Raw genomic sequence first — 23,972 nt, forward strand, 5'->3', positions numbered from 1 at the left:
CTGCGCATCCAGCGCATGCACACAAAGTGCGCACAGAAGCGAACCAGCAGTAAAGCTAGCCAGAACCCACCCTTGACATGAGCCTTACTATTCTACTCACCTCCCTACTGTTCTTAGTATAATAACAGATCCTGATATTGATCCATTTATAGAATAAACATCTTTTCGGGATGAGTATGTATATCATTAAACTACTGTGGGTTTTAATAAACAGCTTTAAGAACTTATACAACTTATGAATGTTCATTTAATCATAGTTCAAAGCTACAATGACCTTGGAAAAAGTGATTTATGACCTATTGACCAAGTTGTGATCATCACATCAATCCCATGACTGTGGGATTGCAATTCGGGTATTTGACATCTGGCTTGCATTTGTGACCAGTTGAAGCATTCACACGATCATGGTTTGTGACCTCCCCAGTCAATTTCTGACTCAGGGCAAATGCTGAAATCTTGCAGCATTTCAAATATTCTTGACTTATGGCTTGAGAGTGATTGTAGGAAAAAAAAAACCTACCTTCGCTTCCAATCGTCTTTATTAGTTGCCTCAGTCTAATTAATGGGCTATTGACTGTGATGATAGAAAGATACTTCATTCAATATATGCAGTTAATTAATTAACGTGTACCTTTTATTTTTCATGATACCTCTGATGTTTAATGTGAGAGATTTCTTCCACAACAGTTTAAGCTACTTCTGGTGTTTGGAAAATGGGGACAAACCCATTAAAAAACCCTTAGAAACTCTGATTCTCCAAAGTCAGAGAAACCACCCATCACACATACAACTTTATAATACTAGTTTTTCCTCACTACAGTCTATATCAGAGCTATACCAATGCCAGATAATCATATAAAGAGAGCACCAGGGGAGCTACTATTGTGTTGTAGTAACTAACTCTGTCAGGGATAGAACAGTCTCATTCTGGGACACTTATTTTGTAGGTTGTATATGTGAGAAATTGAGATGCAGCAGGAGGAAAATAGCTGTTATATTTTGCTTGTATCTTCATCTGTAGGTCTGTTTCCCTTGCAAGATTCTCCTTTTTCTTCATGTTTTACAGTCTGATTCAATTTCTTTTCTAAGCATGTTTTTTTTTAAATGAGATAGTCATGATTAGTCTTTATTTCTGATAAACAGTCCTTCACTTTTTTAAGGTTTAGATTTGCTTTCGAGAGTCATTTGTCATTTTTATACTATTTATTTTTCTGGCTATTTTAAACCTTACTGCTTCTTTATATGCTTTTAATTGGTTTTTGCTTTTGTTTTGTTTATTATTAAAGCTGCCCAGAGTCGAGTGGAGTAAACAGCCGTAACAAATTTAATACACTGAACTGAATTTAATTAGGTAGTGTACAGGGCCACTGGATGAGTAAACCATATTATCCTACAAAATTTATTTTCTCTCCTTACATGATGAATTAAGAGTGTTTTAAGATTCATATGCTGTCTCCAGGCCTTTAGTTTTGATTGAAACAAACTTCAAAAACATATATAATGTGAAAGGTTGCTTAACCCTTTTCCTTTAAAAAAATTTTCTCCTTGCGCTTTAAAGGTCAGATATCTGTTGCAAGAATTTCCAGGTTATTTATTAATTATAATTAATATCACATTAAAAAACAGCGACATTACAGAACAATTTATACCAGTCATACATGAGTCAATAGGATTCATTTAAACAAATAATGCTCAAATTATATCATTTATTTTTGCTACCACATTCCAGCCATAGTTCCACAGGTGATTTTCATACAAGAATTCAGCTACTCCTCAAGAGTCCAGATAAGTTGCTCTTTTGAAAAAAGACTGCATAAAACAATTAAGTGAAAATTCATCTATTTCATCTTCATCAATGTTTAAAACATGGGTTCTCAAACTACGGCCTGGGGGCCACTTGCGGCCCACCACAGCCATTAATCCAGCCTGCACAGGACCATGAGGCTGCCCTGCCCACTTCGCCCCACCCATCCTTCAACCCCTGGAGGCCAAAAAATGGGTGAAAACAGCCTGATTTTGGCCAAAACCTGGGCTGTTTTTGCCTGGTTTTTACCTTCAGAATGCTTCTGGAGGCAGGGGAGGTGAAGAATGGGGTGCATAGATGCCCCAGGAGGCCAAACAATGAACCCATTTTTCACCTCCACCACCTCCCGAAGATAGATAGACAAAGAGAGGGAGGGAGAGGGAGAGGGAGAGGGAGAGGGAGAGAGAGAGAGAGGGAGAAGGGGAGGGAGAGAGGGAGAGGGAGGGAGGGAGGGAGGGAGGGAGGGAGGGAGGAGAGAGAGAGAGAGAGAGAGAGAGAGAGAGAGAGAGAGAGAGAGAGAGAGAGAGAGAGAGACCTGTTGATTGTAAGCTCCTTGGGGCCGAGAAGAATTGCTGCAAAAGTGAGTTTCCTGAAGTGGACTACTAGACTCTTAAATAACTGAAAAAATGATGTAGGAAAAAGAAAAGTAAACCAAAAGAGCAACATGCAAACAAAATCAAATAAAACACCCCCCAGGAGCAAAACAAATTAAAGTTTAATTTGGGTACATTGTTCAATGGACTGTTAAATTGGCCACACCCTCTAGTCACATGACCACCTAGCCATGCCCACCCAGCCAGTCTGCCCCCCCCCAATAGTCTGAGCGACCGTGAATTGGACCCCTGTTTAAAAAGTTTGAGGACCCCTGATTTAAAAAGTAATTCCACTCATTTTGACATTGGATCATTTGGAAGCATTGCCTTTCATTTTTATGCTGAAAAAAATTGCAAATTCTGAATAAGCAAAAGGGACACTTGAACTTCTGAGAAGCATAAGAGATAAGACTGGTTCCTGCCAAAGGCTTTCCATAGCAAAATAATTCTTTCTTATAGTATTATTATTATTAAATATGTATTCCACCCTTCCACATACATACAGAGGTAGGAGTTTCTGAGTCATTTCTGAGACAGTTTTGATTCACCAAACACCAATGTCTCTTACGTCTGGTTTCAAGGAAAGAAATTTAAGCCAGGACGACAACCTTTATTTCCAGACAATATCTGACCCAATCTGAGATTTGGTTTACAAAACAGATTAACGAGATACTCTGTTTTATTTATTTATTTATTTGTTTGTTTGTTTGTTTATTTATTTATCTTTAATAATACAATACAATACAATAGTAGAGTTGGAAGGGACCTTGGAGGTCTTCTAGTCCAACCCCCTGCCTAGGCAGGAAACCCTATACCGTTTCTATCCAACATCTTCTTAAAGACTTCCAGTGTTGGGGCATTCACAACTTCTGGAGGCAAGCTGTTCCACTGATTAATTGTTCTCACTGTCAGGAAATTTCTCCTCAGTTCTAAGTTGCTTCTCTCCTTGATTAGTTTCCACCCATTGCTTCTTGTTCTACCCTCAGGTGCCTTGGAGAATAGTTTGACTCCCTCTTCTTTGTGGCAACCCCTGAGATATTGGAACACTGCTATAAATTGTTTCTGTCCAAAAAAAAAATGGCAATTTTTAAGACGTTAGGATTTTCTCCTGCATAAAAACTTAGGGTGGATCCCATGGTGCACTTGTGGAAGCAGCTGATGAAAGAGTGATTATCCTTTCTCCTACATCTGCCCTCATCTCCACCCAGATCACATTTTGAAGCACATAGAGGATTGTGGAATTTTTGTGGCCCTCTGGGGTTGCTTGCTTGCTTGCAGACATTCCATCACCCAACTAATAAACATCATCAGTGTGAGCGTTTATGTATCTCAGCTTACACTGCAAGTTTAGGCAGGGGTGTGCTTTCCTTCCTGGTGGTTCATTCTTGATTAAAGTATTGTATTATCCCTGATTGTTTGCCTGGAGCCTGCTTATTGGCATGTTGGTGCTGTGTTCTAGCCTTCTTTTCTTCCTAGTTTTTTAATTGTCTCTTTTGAATGGCGTGTAAATGTAGATCTATAGAGAACTGAAGGAGATAAAAAGCAGAAAGTCTCACTCATAAGCACTGGATTTTGCTCTTCTTTCAGAGGGTAAATTGAAATATAATGACAGTACTGATGGTAAGATAATTGTAGGGAGAACTTATTTTGCGTTGGGGGTAAACTGCATTTGTGAAATCTTAAGCTAAACTTTGCTGGAGTGGGAATTAGTTCAAAAGTGCCCTCGCCTTTCTTTAGTGTGGGTATGTAATTTTTCTATCCTCTGGCCTGCAAAGTTCTATTCCACATTTGGTTAGATGGACATTAGCACTTTGATTGACTCTTCTTTTATAGGTTATATCTATAGTTTGGCTTTCTTATTTAATTCAAGGTGGCATGTTGAACCGACTATTGCACACAGCTAAGACATAATCCAATTTGGAAATGTTCCTAAACTAACTGTTGGACTATCTGCAATTTATGGGAATCAATTTCCAATTTAATTTGGATTAGAATAAAAACCATGTTAATTAAATTTTAGTGGAAATCTCATCGTCATGATTTTTCTCATTAAAGTGCGCCAAAAGCTTGTCACGAGCCTCTCCAGCCCACTGAGTGAGTATGAAATGAATATTATTTTCTTGCTCTTTCATTAGTGACAAGCAGTAGCAAGTAGTACTTCTTAGGGCACCAATAAAGAAAATTAAACATCTGGGTTAAAGTTCTGTTCAATCCATTCTCTACTTCTTAGGGCACCAATAAAGAAAATTAAACATCTGGGTTAAAGTTCTGTTCAATCCATTCTCCATAGCTGAAAACATTCAAAGTGTCTGCCCAACTCCAGTCCATCATATATGCCTATAATTAGCATCCCAATTTATTGCAAATCAGGGACTAGATTGAAATGCAAAATGAAGCACATCAAAATTGCCTGTCAGTGGCACAATCTTACAAGTAACGTAGGCAATTGAATAGTTCCACTTCATCTTTAGAAAGCCAGCAGATTGCTACTTTAAATGTTAAATATTAATATCTTTTTTTTGTTTTCCAGACATCAGAAAATCAGAAAATATCACTAATGAAAGAGTTTTAACTTTAATAGCTTCTATGTTGCATTTCCAAAACTTGGAGGTTGTTTTTCTTTTCTTCTCAACAACCTTGATGAAACGTAGCATCCTTTCCATAGCTGGCATAATTTGTTAATGTTTGTAACTTGGTGCATATGTTGGTGAATCACCAGTCTCAAATCACGTGCGCGCACACACACACACGCACACACACCGTTATTGCTCCTTGAATTTTAACTGCGTACCTGTTAACATTTGGATGCTTGAAAGTGTTTAGAATGTTGTACGTTTTCAGGTAGTTTGATGTGTGATTAGTATGGAACTTGGGCTATTTTGACTTTTTATCAGTTAAGTGATACAATGCAGGTAAAGATATATCAGTATTATATAGGCAACAGAATTATTTTCAACTCCATTCTATTTTTTCAATGGTTATTCAATAATGGATGGCAGTCAGCATGGAATTTAGATCAGGATTTCTGTGGCTTACAGAGATACAATGCACAAAGCATTCAAAACCAAGAGGTTATCAACAGCTAAGCAATAGTGTGTAACTTTGTTTTTAAGTGATATGTGAACCCATACCTTATGTCTTCTTGAGGTTTGTTGCCTTATGCCATCACCTTTCTCTCAGAATATAATGTACTAGCCAATACCACCTAGTTCAATCCATCTCTTTTAAAACGGCAAAGAAAACATCTGTTTATTTTAAATGCTTTTAAGATAAATAACCCCTCAACAGTCCTCACTTATAAATGTACATTGCCTGGGGTCAAATCTGAATAACTCTTACTAGTTATTTTGCCACTGACATGGTTCTAAATTTTTAAATGTAAGAGTTGATTGGGGGGGGGAGATCTTTAAAACACAATCAATTGTCAAATAATATTCTTTGAGTGCATGCTTTTTAATGGCGTTGTTTAAGAATTGCACATTATATTTTTTAAAAAGATAAAAAAATTGAAATAGGACAAAATGAGGTGAATCAGTTTAAAACTATACAAAGGTGAAGTTGGTCTTGAAATCTGCTTCATCCAGTTTTCTGATAGCAACTGAACTTGCCTGGTGGGGGTGCATTCAAATTGGTTTATCAGTGATAGAATACAATATCCCAAAACAGCTTGAGATTGAATTAGGATATCATTTTTTACAAGACCTACATGCTAGTTGCTGGGTCATGCTGTCCCTTAGTGGGGGCCAGCTCCCATTCACAATGGGATAAAGAAATATTCAAGAGCATGTGAATAGATATGGCTTTGCTCATCACCTTAAAAGCAAAAAAATAAAATAAAAATCCACCACTTCCCTACATTTATTTGTAATAATTGGATAGCATCAATCTTTAACTGTGTCCCAGATCCCATGGAAGTGTATATTGAAGTTCAAGTAGCCTTCTTCAGCTGAATCATGAAAATCAGGAAGAGGAAAGAATAAGACCAGTATTTGTGCCTCATTCTCTGTCCAAATAGAAGCTGAATGTCTAAGGAAGATTATGCTTATTACTCCCCTTAAAGAGAGGTAATGCAAAAATTTTCATCTCAAACTTATTTGGGATCAAGGATTAAACCTGAACCTTGATACCCTCCTCGGACAATAAACATTGCGTAACTCAAGGGGCAAAGCCACAATATTCTTCTTTTCAGGGTTACCGTCTTCATCTGATCACAACCAACTTCTCCCTCCTCCCTCATCTAACCACAGCACAAACATTCTCAAACAATCTTTGAGACCAGATTCACTTTGTAACCACAAAGGCTGTCAGGTAATTTAGCTTGATACCTGATTTTGAAAGCGGGAGCAGCCTGACTAACAAGGGCGGAGATTCCAATATCGCTATGCAAACTCCCAACCTGATCACGGGGTAGATAACTATGATTAAATGTGGGTTTAGTACATATCATGGGAGAAAGACAGACTTCAATTTATGGTGCAGCTCAAAGGTGGGCTGTTCCCGGTTTGGCCCGGATCAGGCGAACCAGTAGTAGTGGCGGCGGGAAACTCCTCCCATCTGCCTGGACGCTTCTGTGCATGCGCAGAAGCATCGCGAGCTCAGACACAAGCAAACTGGTAGTAAAAAAATGGAAACTCACCACTGGTGCAGCTGTACAACCCAGTTAGCTAAATAAGCATTAACTGAATTATAATTTGATGTATTTTCCTGGCCCCTCCAGTTTTGGGGATGTGGTCCAAAGATGTCAAAAAAGGCCGAATGGAGCCCTCATCTGAAAAAGTGTGCACAATTTGTATTTGCTAAATAATTAATTGTTTTTTATGGATAGCTTTTTAACATCCTTACAATATATCTTTTCAGAATACCAACGCAACTGTTGAGGAGGCTGAACATAAGGGTAGTTCCAAAGCAATCCCATTAACCCAGGAGACTTCAGAAGACAATGAAGTTTTTGGTAAGTCTCCTCTTGACGTTATTTTTCACACCTAAAAAATAATTTGTATAATAAACAAGAGATCCTGTTGCAAGTTAAAGTCTCTTTTTAGAGATTTACAAAACATGGCAAGCCCACATCTTGCAAAGAAAACAAGCTAGGAATGAGTAATATTTTGAAGGTTATAAGGTGGCAAGGTTTTTTTTTTAATAATGTAGGATTGCTTTATGACTATGGGCAAGATTTTCTCTTCTTACTTCTGATTTGGCATGGATTTTTTCCCCTTTATTTTATTTTAAACCAAGTTAAGCCGATGGTCGACTGTCCCACAATTTTTTTCTATCTTCAAAATGGAGTGAATCCAAAATACAGTAGTAAATTCTGAGGGGAAAAACTAAGAAGGAAGATAATTTTAAACTCACCTGCAAACTCTTTTCTTGCTAGGGTTTTCTGTAAAATAACAACAAGAACAGTTCTTCTGAACCACCTAGCCTGTTTGGGGAGTTCTTGTTCTTTCTGCCAATGACTTCTCCCTTCAGCTGTAAGAAAACAGAGTTTAAACATTACGTTTTTCTACTATAACAAAACAAGTGCCAATCATGAAACACAAGAGTAGCTAGGGAATTGTGATGTATTTATCATTTATTTTATTTGATGTGGCACTGCCCAAATCCAGGATAACCCAGGAGAGCTCATAATACAATGAACAGAATAAAAACAATAACAAGGATAAAACCAAACCACTAGAAAAGAGTTAATAGAATAAGATGTCAAATCTGGCAGGGCACATAGAAAGTATACCTCACAATCTCCAGCTGCTCCAATCTCCATAGTCTAAGGCAAACTTATGGCACGCATGCCAGAGGTGGCAAACAGAGCCCTCAGATCCCTCTCTGTGGGCACACCCGCCATTGCCAGCTACACACACACACTGGCCGCTGGAGCACTGGAATACGGCCTGAAAATTGGCCTGAAAATGGCCCGGAAAACGGCATGAAAGCAGCCCAAAAAACAGCCCCCAAACCAGCCAAAACAGGCATGCATGCACCAGCCACAGATTTCCGGTGCTCCAGCACATGCAAAGACCAGCTGGCTGGTGCGCATGCGCATGCACATGCCGGAAACCCAAAGACCAGCTGGCTGGCGTGTACATGCACACCAACCAGCTGGTCTTCATGTTTCCGGTGCTCTGGCACATTCTGGTTTGGGCACTCGGTGTCGTAAAGGTTTACCATCACTGGTCTAAGGCCTAAAAGTACACAAGGGGGAAATTTTCACAGGACATTTATAAAGCCAACAAAGCCAAAATGCCAGATAAAATAATAAGTTTATTTGGAAAGTTGAAAATAAAGCATATGTAAGGAAAATAAGGGGAGACCACAAGTGTAACTTAGTTAAATTATTTATGTCGCACCTCCTTGAATAGGATCTTGGGTTTCATCACAGATTCACTGTAGAGAAAATGGCTCAAGGCAGAACTTTTGGGCCTCCTGCTTAGATGTTCCTGAAGTCTAATTCCTACTCCCATTTATTCTCTTCTTCTTATTCTCATCACATATATTCAATGTTATAGAGTATGGAAAATAATTAAAAGTCAGCCTCTTTTGAAGAAAAGAATTGCAGCTTTCTCCAATCAATTAAAATGCTGTATCTCTAATGTTCTGGATCCAGTCAGGAAATCAGAAATTAATGGTTAAACCCTAACAACTCTTGCGGGAATTATGAAGGTCGTCCCTGCCTTGTAGAAATGGGATTAAACGGGAGAGGCTATTCTGAGGCGGGGAAAACCTGCTAAATTTTGTTTAATCAGGCCTTCCAGCTTTTTATTTGGGTTTCTGAAAAGAGCCCAGTCCAAGTATTTTCCTTGAGTGTTGGCTATTAATTTGGAAGTAAAATAACTGGGCTAAGTGGGTAAATGAAATAAAGAAAGCTAAAATATTCCACCATTTGGTTATTTGAAAATTAGAGAGACCATTAGATGCTATCTATGTAAATAAAGGATTTTTTAAGAAAGCCACTGAGCTGCATTTATGAAGAGTAAGTCAGGAACTAGTCAGAAGGGGGAGACTTCTGTTTACATTTTCTCAAGGTCACTTGTATGTGTCAAGTCACTTGCTTGTTTAAAATAATTCCCACGCTAAAATTGATGCAATTTATTCTGAAAGGAATATATACCACTCCACCACAAAATCATTTTGTGGTAGATACCTATCTTGCTGGGTATCTAGGCAAATCAAAATAGTTGTAAAGTTTTAGCAGTTTAACATCTATTTGCACGATAACATTTAACATTTGCAGTAATGTGATAACCTATCTGTGTTATCAGCTTTTATCTGCAGGAAAGATTTTCTACTAAAGTAATCTCATCTGGCCTGGGATATTTTTGTTATGAAAGACTGATAACCCTGAGGGCAAATGTAATAGTAGGAGAGCTGGGTTAGTCTGGCTGGGGAATTCTGGGAGTTGAAGTCCACAAGTCTTAAAGTTGCCAAGTTTGGACACCCCTGGTCTATGGCGGCAAAAGATCAGAAAGCCAATAGCACCTCTTTCAACTTCCAAATTTGTTAAGAGAGTTAAACTCTTGATTTTTTTTATAGAATCCCTAATAGAATTAACCACTCAAGAACTGGGATGTTAGGCTAGCTATGTTTGAAGGTAGCTGCTTTTATTATGTGATAATCGTTTTCTCAGTTCCTACTTTGCGTATGTTTTTATCCTGCCTTTCTTTTATGGGCTACAAGATGCAAAATTCTCCCCTTTCCCAAGGTTTTGCTGAGCTAGCCATTTCATCCATTATACTATATCACTGAGTTTTTTTAAAGTAATTGAGTGTATTTGAAGGTGAAAAAACTCATGACTTATTTGAAAAGAAAAAAGAATATTTTTGCTGTTATTTTGCTGTTTGTCTTATCCTCACCTGTTGAAGTTATATAGGCAGCAGAAACATCAGCAGGTTCAATGGTTCATACTGAATTCTTGGCAAAGGAATAGTCTAAATACTGGATAATAATTTTTGATACAAGGAGCCAAGTTGATATGAGTTGATCTCTGGGGACCCCAAATTTATCTTATCATCCTGAAATATTATATCGTCTTTTGCTAGGAGTGTGAAAATAGCTTTATATATTTATTAAAATCATAAGCTCTGTGAGTTAAAGTTGAAGTGTTGATTCAAATGTCAGTTTGAGTGCTTGATTTTAGCTTGATGAGAGCCTTCCTGTCTGATACAAAAAAAATATTTCCCCCCTCTAGATTAGATTCTGAAAATTGATTTTTTTTCCTGCTGGCACTAACAAGGCTGCTTCCTGTTAATGACTGAAATCAAACAATTAAAGAAATCAATCTTTTCTTTCTACTTTCTTTCTACTTCAAAAGCTCCCTAACATACTAATAATCTAACTTCATGGGGTAAACACCCCCCCCTCCACTTCATGGAAATGATTGTGTTTGAAAGTTATTTTATACACATATTAGAAGAATGACTTGAGAGAGGAACATAAATGGTATTTTCCAGATGTGTTCTGATTTTGGAGAAATCAGATTGGATAAAATTATATGGCACAGACATTTTTTTCTGTATTGGACTACAGTAGGGTAGCAGAAGAACTAAATATATTAAGAAAGTGCAGAAAATCTTATTACGTAGGAAATCACTCAGTATTTAAGGACATTTTGCATCTTGCAATATCTTTATTTCTTTTCAACAGCAATAATGGAATAAGATTTAAGGACTGAAATTCAAAAAGAAGACACCAGCTAGTTCTGATGAGATATCTAAAGTATCTATTAGGCAGTTATTCTATTGTGAGGTGAATAACAAAACCATTTCTTAAGACTGATGTCTGAAAATATGAGGAAAAGATAAGTTTAAGAAAAACTTAAACATTCACCTATCTGATTATCCCTGATAAGCAACAAGTAAGAGAAAATAATATTTTCCACTTTTGCCCTTTCACATACATTGTTCATTAGATATTTTGCAAGATTATGTATGGGCAGCAACCATAGTAACGTTTAAACAGGTTTACTGAATTTTTAACTATGTTCTGGCTACTACCAACATTTGATGGTTAAAAAGAAATCTCTTCATGCTAATTTTCCATAATCATTATTACAAACTCAAAGACAGATCAAAGACTTTTTTTTTTGCTTTGCTTTCATTTCAGATAATTAAGTAATATTTCTAATGTCATGCAAATGCTTCCTGACTATTTTATAAGAAGGATTATCTTTAATCATTGGGAAAACTTTAAATATAAGGGCATCCTTCTTCCTCTGGCCTATTCTGTTTTCCCCAAATAGTATATACATGGGCATTAATGAATCTTAGGAAATGTTGAATGAATGAAACCTCACAGATTAAGGCAAAGATTCCATGCTTTACCTCCTGCTGTTGCAACATTTCTCAAATGAAAAGGACATTTTGGCAAGCTCTACCAAAAATGGACAATAGATGTGAACAGTCTGCTTGCAGGAGTTTTGCTGATGCTCCTTTGTTCCTCTCTCAGCGTTCAGACAGATGAGCAAATTACAATGCATAATCATTATGCAAATTATAGTGAAAAGCTATGCATTTAAGCATAACTCTTCATTATAATTGTTCTGAATTAGAAGTTGGGGGTCAGTTGCTTCCAAGCAAGCCAGGATCGGAAGCCAATTTAATTATAAAATCTATATTGTGATAGAAGAATTCTAAATTAGTGCCGACAAAAATTGGGAGAGGTGAATTAAGTCTACCACCAGGGCCTCTGTTTTGGTGAGACAAGTATAGCATCGCTTATTAAAAGAATGAATTAAGCATTGGATGTAAAATTTTCACCTATTGATTTTTTGCTAAGAAATAAAGTGTGTGTGTGTGTGTGTGTGTGTGAGAGAGAGAGAGAGAGAGAGAGAGAGAGAGAGAGAGAGAGAGAGAGAGAGAAGAGTAGAGTAGAGTAGAGAAGAGAAGAGAAGAGAAGAGAAGAGAAGAGAAGAGAGAAAAAAATAATTCCAATAAGAGCTGGGAGCTATGGTCAAAATCCATACCACATATGTACATTCCAACAACAGTTGCTTAAAGAATAGGACATTATCATAATGATAAAAACCAACCACCAATTAAAAATCTATTTGCATCTCAGACTTATCAGCTGTGTAGGTATTCAAGCAGTCAAGCAGATCAAAAATCAAAGCCAAGCATGCTATCAAACCATCATTGCAAACAAAATGTAGGTTAACATTAGCAAGCTATGCAGGCAGATGAATACAGGAAAATGAATAGAATAGATAACAACTATCTGCATGCTACACATATTATTTATTTATTTAAAAGATTTATATGGTAACTGATCCTAGTGATGAAGATGCTCACCTCCCACACAGATGGTTAAGAGTTCAATACTAGTGGCAGCTATTTCTTTCCGGGTGTGCAAAGAACAAAAATATCTGCTGCGAACGCCATGTGACAGGGAAGGGCATCCAGCCAGTAAATGCTGAGCTCCACCCAGTCACCCTGACTCTACTCCAAATTAAGGGATTATAGGATCATAGAAAGGGAGGATCTTGGTCTACAAAATGGCACAGTCGGACAATGTGGAAATCTCCCCCTGCCATTGCTCATCAATCAGAAGCTGTGAGTTCAGAAGTATCTCCAAATTGCATACCACCATTGTCCAGCAGCATGCAACTCTATCTAAAGTCAAAGATGACAAGCACCAGACCCTAAGGGTCCAAGACCATGAAAGCACTCCATCTTGCCAGGGTTGAGCCAAAATCAGTTCATACCCATCCAGAACTTTATAGCCTCCAGGTACTTGGAAGCATCACATCAACATCACTTACTTGACCAGGGGTAGAGATGTATAACTGAGTATCTTTGGTGAACTGAGGATCCTGTATAATGTGCTATCAAATGACATAACCCAGAAGTTTCATGTAGGTGTTAAAGAGGAAAGGGGAGAGACCCCACACTGAAGCATTCCACAATGAAAGGTCCTAGAACTTGATTGCTTCTCACCCACCACCACCACCAACTGGAACCTGCCATGGAGAAAGGAGAAGAACAATCCAAAACTGTGCTTCCCACTCTTAGCCTCTGAAGCTGGTCCAGAAAGATACTGATTCTGAAAGCTATTGAAAGATCCAGAAGAACTAAGACAGTTGCATTGCCCCCATCCTCAACCCTCCAATGTTCATCAGCAAACTCAACCAATGAGATCTCAATGCTCTACTTCAGTGCTATACATTCAACCTACCTAACATATTCAGATGTTCCTAGTTTTATATCCTATGTTGTTTTTTTAGAGGACACTGATTTTTCCCAAAAGGAGACTTTTTGTAAATCTATATAGATTTAGAATTTAAAAAGTAAGCACTACAACACCAATGGCGAAAAAGTAATTAAAGTTCTTCATGTAGTATTTAGTGCATGCTGAGTTTTGAAGTATATCATGTGCATTATGCATTGAGTGCAGTTTCGGGCACCAGTCAAACAAGATGAAGCAACCGAGCACAAATGAAAGGGAGTGAGAACAAGAACAGTTTACCTGGGTAACCTAATTGGCAAGCTTGGTGGACTTGCTGTGCAGAGGATGCTAGCAGTAAGGTTATTGCAGTTCATGGCAATCTACTTGCTGGGTAGCTTCTATTGTCAATTAGAAACATAATAGTTCCTTGAAAACAAGCCACAACATTAATGCCAAGTGGTGACAGACTCACACGAAGCTCATTCTGGTTGGAGAGCAGAGAGGGGCTGTTGCCAGATTGTGTCATGATCACAGGACAATCCCTCTCTGTATTTATTCATTTTAAAGATTTTAATGGTACTATCGCACACATTGTCTAAATGTATAATGATTGTTATGCAGAATACAGTAGAGCTGAATATATTTACTTGGGAGAAAGTCCCATTGAATTCATTGAAATAATTGTGTATTTAATGATTTAGCTGTAGCTGTACAGTGCTTATTCATTTTACTCCTATTATTAGTACTAGTAATATTTTTTTTACAAAACATGCAAAGTGGAAAGAAAAAAAAATGTTACAAAATTCACAGTATATGAGTGACCAGGTATTGATCAGTTTATTAATCAACTAATCCAATTTAAATAAATATTTGTAAATTTATGGTGTGTGTGTGTGTGTGTGTGTGTGTGTGTGTGTGTGTGTATCAGAAGGGTTTTCAGCAGGTTCTAACCAGTTCTGGAGAACTGGTAGCGGAAATTTTGAGTAGTTCTGAGAACCGGTAAATGCCAACCCTGACTGTTCCTGCCCCCATCTATTCTCTGCCTCCTGAGTCCCAGCTGATTGAGAGGAAATGGGAATTTTGCAGTATCCTTCCCCCGCCACGCCCACCAAGCCATGCCCACCAAGCCATGCCATGCCCACCGAACCACTAGTAAAAAAAAAATGAATCCCACCACTGGTGTGTATGTACAAAAAATATATGGGGATCCTTAATTCTTCTCATAGCTCCATACTTAATGTTTTCTTCCATAAATTGGAGATATTTCTGCTTCATATTGAAGAAAATAGAGCTTTGCTCATAGAAGGACTTCTCCCACATATTAAAACTTAAAATTCAAGGGCATTATACAGATCTTAAGATATATCATCAAATATGGGAGGGAGCATACTGCTTCCCTTTTCTGTCTTTCGGCTCACCCTAGGAGCCATCCAGGCAGAAAGCCATTTTTTATGTTGCCTTTGTTACATTTGTGTTGCATTTGTGCTGATAAATAAATAAAGGGAGACTAGTATAGATCTATTTCAAGCTATTTAGGGCAGGTATAAGAGAACACCTATAGCAGGACGGGTTTGTATATGTGGTAAAGGAGAAGTGGAAGATAATTCACATGTTCTATTACACTGCGAGCTATACAGAGCTTGTAGGTCTGCACATATTCTCCCCTTATTAGAGAGATTGCCAGGGAGGGCAGACAATTTTTATCTAGGCTTTCTCCTCCAGGACACTAACAAGGTTGCCACGTATGCAGTGGCAAAGTTCTGTGCTGCTGCAATGTTCATAAGAAAAAAAATTGGCTACAGAAGTATAGTTGTCATCTTGTATCAATTATCTGGACATATCTCTAACAATCTTTGGACCATTGTATTTACTCCTATACTTAACAGCGTTGTACCCAGGTAAACCAGGGAGTGACCCGAACAATCTGAGAACATGTATGTTATTTTCCACTTTTAATGTCAATACTTTTTAATTATATCTTAATGTCAGTACTTTTTAACATATTGTAAAAACGAATGTGTATTGCTGGTCTTTGACCGTATTAAAGATTTACTTACTTACTAAAACTAGGAAGATATTTTGATTCGGGATTTGTTATGCATGGTTTTCAGTGTGATGATTCCCGTTCCATCCCAGCCAACAATACACAGCTATATATAGGCACATTAAAAAAAACAAAAATCTTTCATTGGACCCAAAACAGATGGAATTAAGCCCATTCCTGTAACTGATATGAGCACTAAATAAAGAAGAAGACATTCTCACGCAGTTTGGATCCTATCTGCTGTCACAGAGATCTTAAATAATTAATTAAAGACACTTGGGGGCTTTTACAGTTGATACCTAATTGTGAGGATTTCAGCTGAGAAGGTCACTGCAGTACATTGGAAGAAATGAATGACAGACATTTCGCTCAGGCTCCAGGAATAATCTGTTAATGAGAACAAAGAATGTCACCTAGCTTGTATTCTTCATAAGTAGGGAACATCTTCACTGTGTTATACTTTTGTGCAACTGTACATTCAGGACAAAGACTCAGCATATTGAATATCCAGGGTTTCGCTCAGCATGTTGAACAGCTCCCAAATGCAGTTGTCTTAGCACATTTTGAAGAATATCACCGTCTAAAAAGAGAAGCATGTCTGTCCATTAAATCCAGATAGAATCTATCTGATAGATAAACAAGAACTTTGTGTTCAATGGTATTATTGGTGAGATTGAATCTCAGTTTCCTCCTCACCATTGGTATATGTGATTATTATCCATTCATTTTATTATGATGTTTAAAATTAAATTTAGGTCATTCATTCATTCTGAATCTTGTGTTTTTTCCCCAAAAAATAAATCCTCATCATAGCATAATAGATCCTATCTCCTCCTGCTGTATAAACAGGAGAGACAAAGCATCCTGTGGTTTAAATCACTTTCCTATCAGCCAAGATGCTTGAAGTTTAACAATAATAATTTGAAATAGCAGGATCCCCAAAGTTACAGTTAAAGATCCCCAGGGGTCACAAACAACTTACAGATGAGTCATTAATTATCTTTCGACATGATCAGTCTTATATAGACATTGGGAGTGTGGCCAAAATATGTTCCAGATCTTTGCTTGTGCGAACCACAGCGGCAATAGTAGTGCCATAAAATTTTAAGATCTCTTGTGGTGTATTGGTCAATGTTTCATTATGAAAAGTAGGGGGGTACTTTTCTCTCTTGTTCAATCATAATTCAAGTGAAATCAGTTCTATTCATGTTGCAGGGAGGGATATCACAGAAATTATTTGGGGATGGACTAGGGGTTTGCATTGTGATGTCTGATTCATATCCACATCTTGAACATGCATATAACCAACCAGGAAATGGCAAAATGGCAACTTTATAGAAAGATAGTGGTAAAGCAGAGCTCCTTATTCCCCCCCCCCTCCAAAGGAAGTGTTCTGATCTAGGCTTCCTGATAAAGTAAAAATCACACACTTAGTCCCAAAACCCTTTTTTAAATTTAAACAGATGTGAATTATGTTCATTCACAGCCTGTAATGATTCACAAACAGTTTGTGAAGAGTCTGACAGAAGTCTGCCATAGTCTTTCAGGGTAAGGCTGATAAGCACCCACCTTCGCAGGCCACCGGTTGACCACAACAGGAAGAAGAAGAATTTTAGCAGATTATTGACAATGCAAAACAAGAAGACCATTCTAGTCGGTATAGCTTTTTATAGTATAATAGAATAACAGTTTGAAGGGATCTTGGAGGTCATCTAGTCCAGCCTCCTGCTCAAACATACCATTTCAGACAAGTGGTTGTCCAATCTCTTCTTAAAATCCTTCAGTGAGGAAGCACTCACAATTTATGAAGGCAAGCTCTACCACTAATTCATTGTTCTAACTGTCAGGAAATGTCTTCTTATTTCTATGTTGTTCTCTCTCCTTGATTAGTTTCCATTTTTTGCTTCTTGTTCTGCCTTTAGGAAGTTTGGAGAATAGGTTGACTCCCTCTTTTTTATGGCAATCCTTTAGATATTGGAACACTGCCTTTATGTCACCCCTAGTCCTTCTTTTTATTTGACTAGACATAACCAATTGCTGTAACCATTCTATATATGTTTTAGCCTCCAGTTCCTTAATCATCTTTGTTGCTCTTTTCTGCACTCTTTCTAGAGTCTCAGCATCTCTTTTTAATATTGTGACAAAAAACTGGATGTAATATTCTGAGTGTGGTCTTCCTGAGGTGTTATAAAATAGTACTAAAACTTCATGTAATCTGGATTCTGTCCCTCTGTTAATGTGGCCTAGGACTGCATTGGCTTTTTTGACTGCTGCAGCACACTGCTGGTTTTTAGAGAATGGTTTTCAGAGAAGGATCAAAATCCCTTGGCACAGTATTTCGAACCCAGATGCAGTCTACATACCTTACTATTGTTCCTTTTTAAGACAAGGGGGCATTTTCTCAAAAAAATAGTTCAAAAACCACAAAAGATTTTCTCTGAATTTCTAGGTCAACCTTGGCAACTTGGAAGATATGTGGACTTCAACTTCCAGAATTTCTTTGAAATTGAGGGGAGGTGAAGCCAATGATTGGCCAAGCAGAAATCCTATCATTACAGTAGAACTACATTTAGGGAGAAGGCTATTTTAAAATAATATGTAGCTTATTAACAACCCATTGCATTGCATCTCCTTGAGGATTTTGTTTAGAAGGCAAATTGTAAAAATTGAAATGAGGACAACCAGCAGCAAGGATTCAGTTACAGTGAACAGAGGGATAGAATCAAGATCACGTGAAGTGTTAATACCACTTTATAATGCCTTGGTAGGCCACACTTGGAATACTGCATTCAGTTCTGGTCGCCACGATGTAAAAAAGATGTGGAGACTCTAGAAAGAGTGCAGAGAAGAGCAACAAAGATGATTAGGGGACTGGAGACTAAAACATATGAAGAACGGTTGCAGGAACTGGGTATGTTTAGCTTAAGAGAAAGAAGGACTAGGGGAGACATGATAGCAGTGTTCCAATATCTCAGGGGTTGCCACAAAGAAGAGGGAGTCAAGCTATTCTCCAAGGCACCTGAGGACAGAACAAGAAGCAATGGGTGGAAACTAATCAAGGAGAGAAGCAACTTAGAACTGAGGAGAAACTTCCTGACAGTTAGAACAATTAATCAGTGGAACAGCTTGCCTCCAGAAGTTGTGAATGCCCCAACACTGGAAGTCTTTAAGAAGATGTTGGACAGCTATTTGTCTGAAATGGTATAGGGTTTCCTGCCTAGGCAGGGAGTTGGACCCCTGAAGACCTCCAAGGTCCCTTCCAACTCTGCTATTGTATTGTATTATTGTATTGTATTGGTGATAAGTGGATATTTGGAAGACCCAAAAGACCAAGTTGAAGATAGATCATCATGGGGGTGGAAAAATCTATGTACTGCTTGTAGTCGCTAGGAGTAGAAAATGACTTGACGGCTCATAATCAACATGGTAAAAATTAGTTCCAGGTTGTTGTTGGGGTCTTTCTTTTTTATTTGCTTGGTTTAATGAAATGATAGAAAAGAGAATTGAAAGGGACTAGTATTTACAGCTTCATACACTGGCACTTGTGTAGAAATACCCTGGTGGTGACAAGACGGCAGTCTCTTGCAAATCCCTCTGAATCCCTGATAATACTCTTCTTTATTTCAGAGGCATTCAGATAAGTTTCTTACTCCAGTCCCTTCTTGATGCTGCTCTTGTCTTTGTTATAACTTCAATGAAATGCTTGATTTATCAGGTTTTTTTCCCCTGAATGTGCAACTCGACAGGGTATGTAAAGACCCGCTATAGTAAAGAAAGCTCAAATATTGCTCTCTTCCCAAACTGGTTTAGTTTAGGGATACAATCAAATGATGGCATTTTCATTTGGCTTTTTTTTTTTTCTTGGATCAAAGCAGCCTCTTCCAAACATTTTCTACGGATAGCTTGTTTCAAGTATTAGCTTAATGTTACATTTTATAATATAATTAGGCAAACTTGTCTGCTTGCTGAGTTGTCCTATTCCAGACAGCTCTGGGAGCCTTTATAAATCTAAAGCAACAACAAATATGAAACGATCCCAGCTATAAAACATATATCAACTCCAGCTTCCAAATCAATTAACAATGAGAGCAACTTAAGAAATGTATTTTTCATTATCAGTTGTAACTGCCATGTTCTGCCTTTGAAAAGATTTATTGAAATCTTCATGCTCTTAAAGGAGGATTCCAATTTCTGGATATCTCCATACATCTTGGTTGTCTTGATAAAATTAGCCGATAACAATTTAATTATTTATTATTTCAAAGTAATACACTTCTCCTTTAGGCAGTTCAGTGGTTGTTTTTTTTTTTTTTTTTAGTATTGTGGCTTTCCAGATTAGAATTATTAAATTGTTGGAATTAAAGTAAACGGGAAGTAATCACATTAATTTTACTAAATTAAATATTAAAATTCCACTTAAATAAAATTGCTTTTTCCACTTGTTGGGAATGCATTTTTTGACACTGAATTCTAACCCCAGTTACTGTTCTTAGCTTGGAAAAAAATGTGTATCCTTAAAGAGCTTCTTCTGTGCAAAGGAAAAAGGGAAGGATGGCATACAGATCACAACTTCTGAAACTTGTCCTTCTGGGACATTTCATCAAGAGAGAGGTGGATTGAGACTAGAAAAATCAGCAGCATTCCGAGACACTGCCCTTCCCAAAGAGAGTTATTTCATTTTTTCTGGATTTATGTTATTCTTAGAACTAGCACTTTTTTAGGCTCTAACCAGTTAATTCTGATGGAGAACTCGATCCAAACATCTGTACAGAAATTGTTTCCAACTTTCCATTAGATTAACACAAGCCTGCAGAGGAGAAGAATTTAATTTCTTTTTCCCAAGTTCTTGACCAGAACTGGCCATAGAAGTCACCTTTATTTTCTTCTGTGTGATGAAATAACTTGTGTGTGAGTTTACACTTGCCCATGTAGGTGATTGTCTGAAAGTCAACACCAGCAAGTGTAGGATGAGTTTCATCTTCATCACTCTTGGTCACATGTCCAACGGAGAAGAGGGAGGGAGCTTAGAATGAAATGATCAGCAATAGGGAGGTCTAATGGGGAGGGATTTTTTTTTTTTTTTGGGAATAGTTGTCTCTCAAGCTGAATCCAGGCCATTTTCACATTCATTTTGTGGGGATTTTTTCATGATATGAGATCTGAGATTGTTCTGTTCTATTCTCGGGGTTATTAACCTGTTGGCTATCAGACACCATTTGAGTAATTTCAATATTCTATTAGGCTGGAAAGAATGAAAAATATCTGTGAGATGGGAAATATCAATTTAAAGATTGGGGTTTTTTTCAGATACAACAAGTTTTTTAAAAACCAGTGAAAAAGTTGGTCACAAATTCAGTTTTTAGATCAGCAGTGTCCTCCCAGATTCCTATTGCATATGGAATGGCATTGAATTGAGTGTCATACTTCTAGCTTTGTCCTTTGGGTCTTGTGTATGACATGACAATGACAATGGAAGAGGCCACAGCTTGCGTTGCAAAGCTGTTTTGTCCCTCTGATACTCTGTCTTCCACCATGAATGTTGCTGCTTCCGATATTTATAAACTCTTAGGGTTAGCACTGTCATCAGCAGCAGATGCCATTGTGTTTTGGCTTATCCTAGTTAAGTAGAAAAGTTACACAACTGCATAGTAGCATATGCTATAAGGCTTAGCATTATAATAGCTAGCAAGACCGAATAGGTTGTAATTGCATGCATACATACAAGCAAGCAGGTTTCCATTGATTTCAATGACTGTTACTTCTATATTAATTCGTATAGTTTTGGTACACAACCCTAGATTCATTTTTTTTAAAGCAGAAAATGAATAAGCTGTTTGCTTCATATGTTTCCAATTGCTCGGTGTTGCAGTTTTCCATTCCTCCTGAGGGAGATTAGTACTCACAACCTTATCTTCATTTTCACTTAATGACTAAAACTAATCTGAAAGTGTACAAATTGCTATCCTAGAAATATCACTTAAGCATTTATTTTGTCCCAATAACATTAAATTGTTTTGTTTGTTTCAGCCTGTTTTGATGTTGAAGCCAAACCACCCAAGCAAAAGTAGTAATTTGTGAACTTTTTTAAAAAATCTAGTTAAACTGATTTGTCATTTTAGTAAGAAAATATTGTGCAAGCGACTTTGTTTATACCTATTTATTGTAAGAAGATTCAAGCCATCCACTATATAATTGCATCTGCTTTTATATGAATTGACTGTTTACTTGGCTTGTTTTCAAAAAAATTTCCAGGGTGAAATATTATTTTCTGTGTTCCAAGTACACATTAGTTAAGGCAGAAAAAGAAAGCATTTTATTGTGCCTTATTTTTACAAAGCTCTTACCTGGTGGATCTTCTTCCTGCAGAAACCTAAGAAAATGCCTTATATCAGATGTATTCAGGGACCTGTCCATTCTCCTCTTTTATTTTGTTCAGAAGTTTCTTTATCCCACCACTTAAATAATTGCTTGGATTGGTTTACCAGGCAAAATCAAATTTACAATGAAATGCTACTCCTTTAACTCTGTAAAAGCTACCCCAAGTTCCTAAGACATTAGCAGAAAGTCTTCATGGTTTCAGTTATCTGCCCTTTGTAAATTGAAGATTTAGTGTGTTCTTTGAACTGGTCTCAACATGTTGACCTAATTCTCACAGGATCCTGAGAAATATGTAGTATGTGAACACACAGAACTAGTTGCAAACAAAGTGTACTTTAATTAAAATCCTGAGAAATGTAACACCTTGATACACACTGTTCCGTACAGTTTGTTGTCTATTACCGATAGGATGATTCAGAGAGATTCTCAAATAGGCTTCATCAAAGTATCTGCATCCTTGGCAAGGTATCAAAATCATTTTGCTCAATCCCAGTGCATGAAGATTATACCACTGTGTTGATTAAGTTTGTACCTACTGAACCTGGATTCTTTGTACATCGAATACGCTGTTCTGTGGAGCAGCGGCCTTTTTATCTGCTAAAAAACATCAGATAAATAAAAATCCTTAGCCTTCCAGTATGCCTTCTGTACGTCTGTGGGATGTAGATAAAACAATATTAACTTGCTATCTTGTTAATTTGATTTATTACCTGTTGCTCGTCATTGTATAAACCACAAGACTTATGTATAATTCAGTTTTTAGCACGATTGAAGTGCTTTTTGTTAGTTTCTGGCATTGCCTTTAGAAGCACGAGAGCCTTGTTTAGCACAGAGAAAGATGGGGAAATTCTGGAAGGAGAACATCCACGTTCCTTTCCATGCCATGTCTTCTACAGGATCCGGGAAAGCCCGTGCTGAGTAGAGTAGGGTGAGTAGGATAGGGTAGATTAGAGTAGAGTAGAGTAGAATAGGTGGAGTGAAAGAGAAGGCAGGGGAGAGGAAAGGAGAGAGAAGAGAAGAGAAGAGAAGAGAAGAGAAGAGAAGAGAAGAGGTTTAATTGGCCAAGGGTGATTAGACACACAAAGAATTTGTCTCCGGTAGAGAAGCATTCCATGTACTTCCAAAACAACAGAGAAGATAATAATGTTCTTCCCTCATGGGTTTCTCCTGCTTGACTTTATGAAGTTCCCAGAGGAGAATGGAAGGAGCAGTGGCTCCCACACTGTGCAGAATGAACTCTCAATGCCCTTTTCCTGGGCAGCATCCCCCATGCTGCCCGTGTACTAGCAGAGTGTCCCTGAAATGCTAACTCTGTGTGTCATGTTAGTGATGTAGGTGGCAGTGTTTCCATTCAGCTGCAACAACAACTTTTTGTTTTTTCCCATGTGTGATGCCTGCTTGGCAAGCCTTCCAGAAGAACATGAGCTATCAGCAAGACAGAAAGATCCAATAATAGCTTAATCAAATGATTTAAATGCAGCCATGCACCATTACTCTAATCGTGCTAAGTCGGTGTAGTGTGACTATATTTGCATAAGAAACAGTTTATTGCAAACATGGAATTGAAGGCAGACTGTAGCGTTAATCAAACTTGCATTCATATGTACAAAAAGAATCAGGCCAGGCTTATAAGCCCAACTACAGATGGATATAGTTTGCTCTTATTGGGATATGGCATGCTGGGCTGAATAGCAAAGGGAAAAAAATACATATCCGATTATGGACTAGGATAGATACCACATCCACATAATAAATGTTATTATTGTTGTTGCTGCTGCTGCTGCTGCTGTAAATCATCAAGAAGACTTAGTGGTTGTTGACAGAATCAATTTTATAAAATGAAATGCATTTTTAATTTACTTAATCCCTGAAGGATATGAGACGTGAAGTATTCGCTGAATTGTTTTGATCGGTCTTAAACATGTGACAACAGAGTTGTATAACACACAGTGATCATATGAATCATGTCTTGAGTCCTACAAAGCTATCTTAGATGACA

The 23,972-nt window shown here is 37.6% G+C and overlaps 1 protein-coding gene across 2 annotated transcripts in view; it reads left to right on the forward strand.

The window, feature by feature from the left end:
- MBP (myelin basic protein) overlaps window positions 1–23,972 on the forward strand; it is a 151,570-nt gene that overhangs the window by 57,196 nt on the left and 70,402 nt on the right. For both annotated transcript variants that reach the window (XM_081951704.1, XM_081951703.1), the window contains exon 3: window positions 7,255–7,348. In XM_081951704.1, coding sequence (XP_081807830.1) covers window positions 7,255–7,348 — 94 coding nt within the window. The remainder of the gene's footprint in view (window positions 1–7,254; window positions 7,349–23,972) is intronic.

Source organism: Natrix helvetica (genome assembly GCF_964273705.1).
Source record: "Natrix helvetica genome assembly, chromosome: 4".
In the NCBI taxonomy this organism is placed as follows: Eukaryota; Metazoa; Chordata; class Lepidosauria; order Squamata; family Natricidae; genus Natrix; species Natrix helvetica.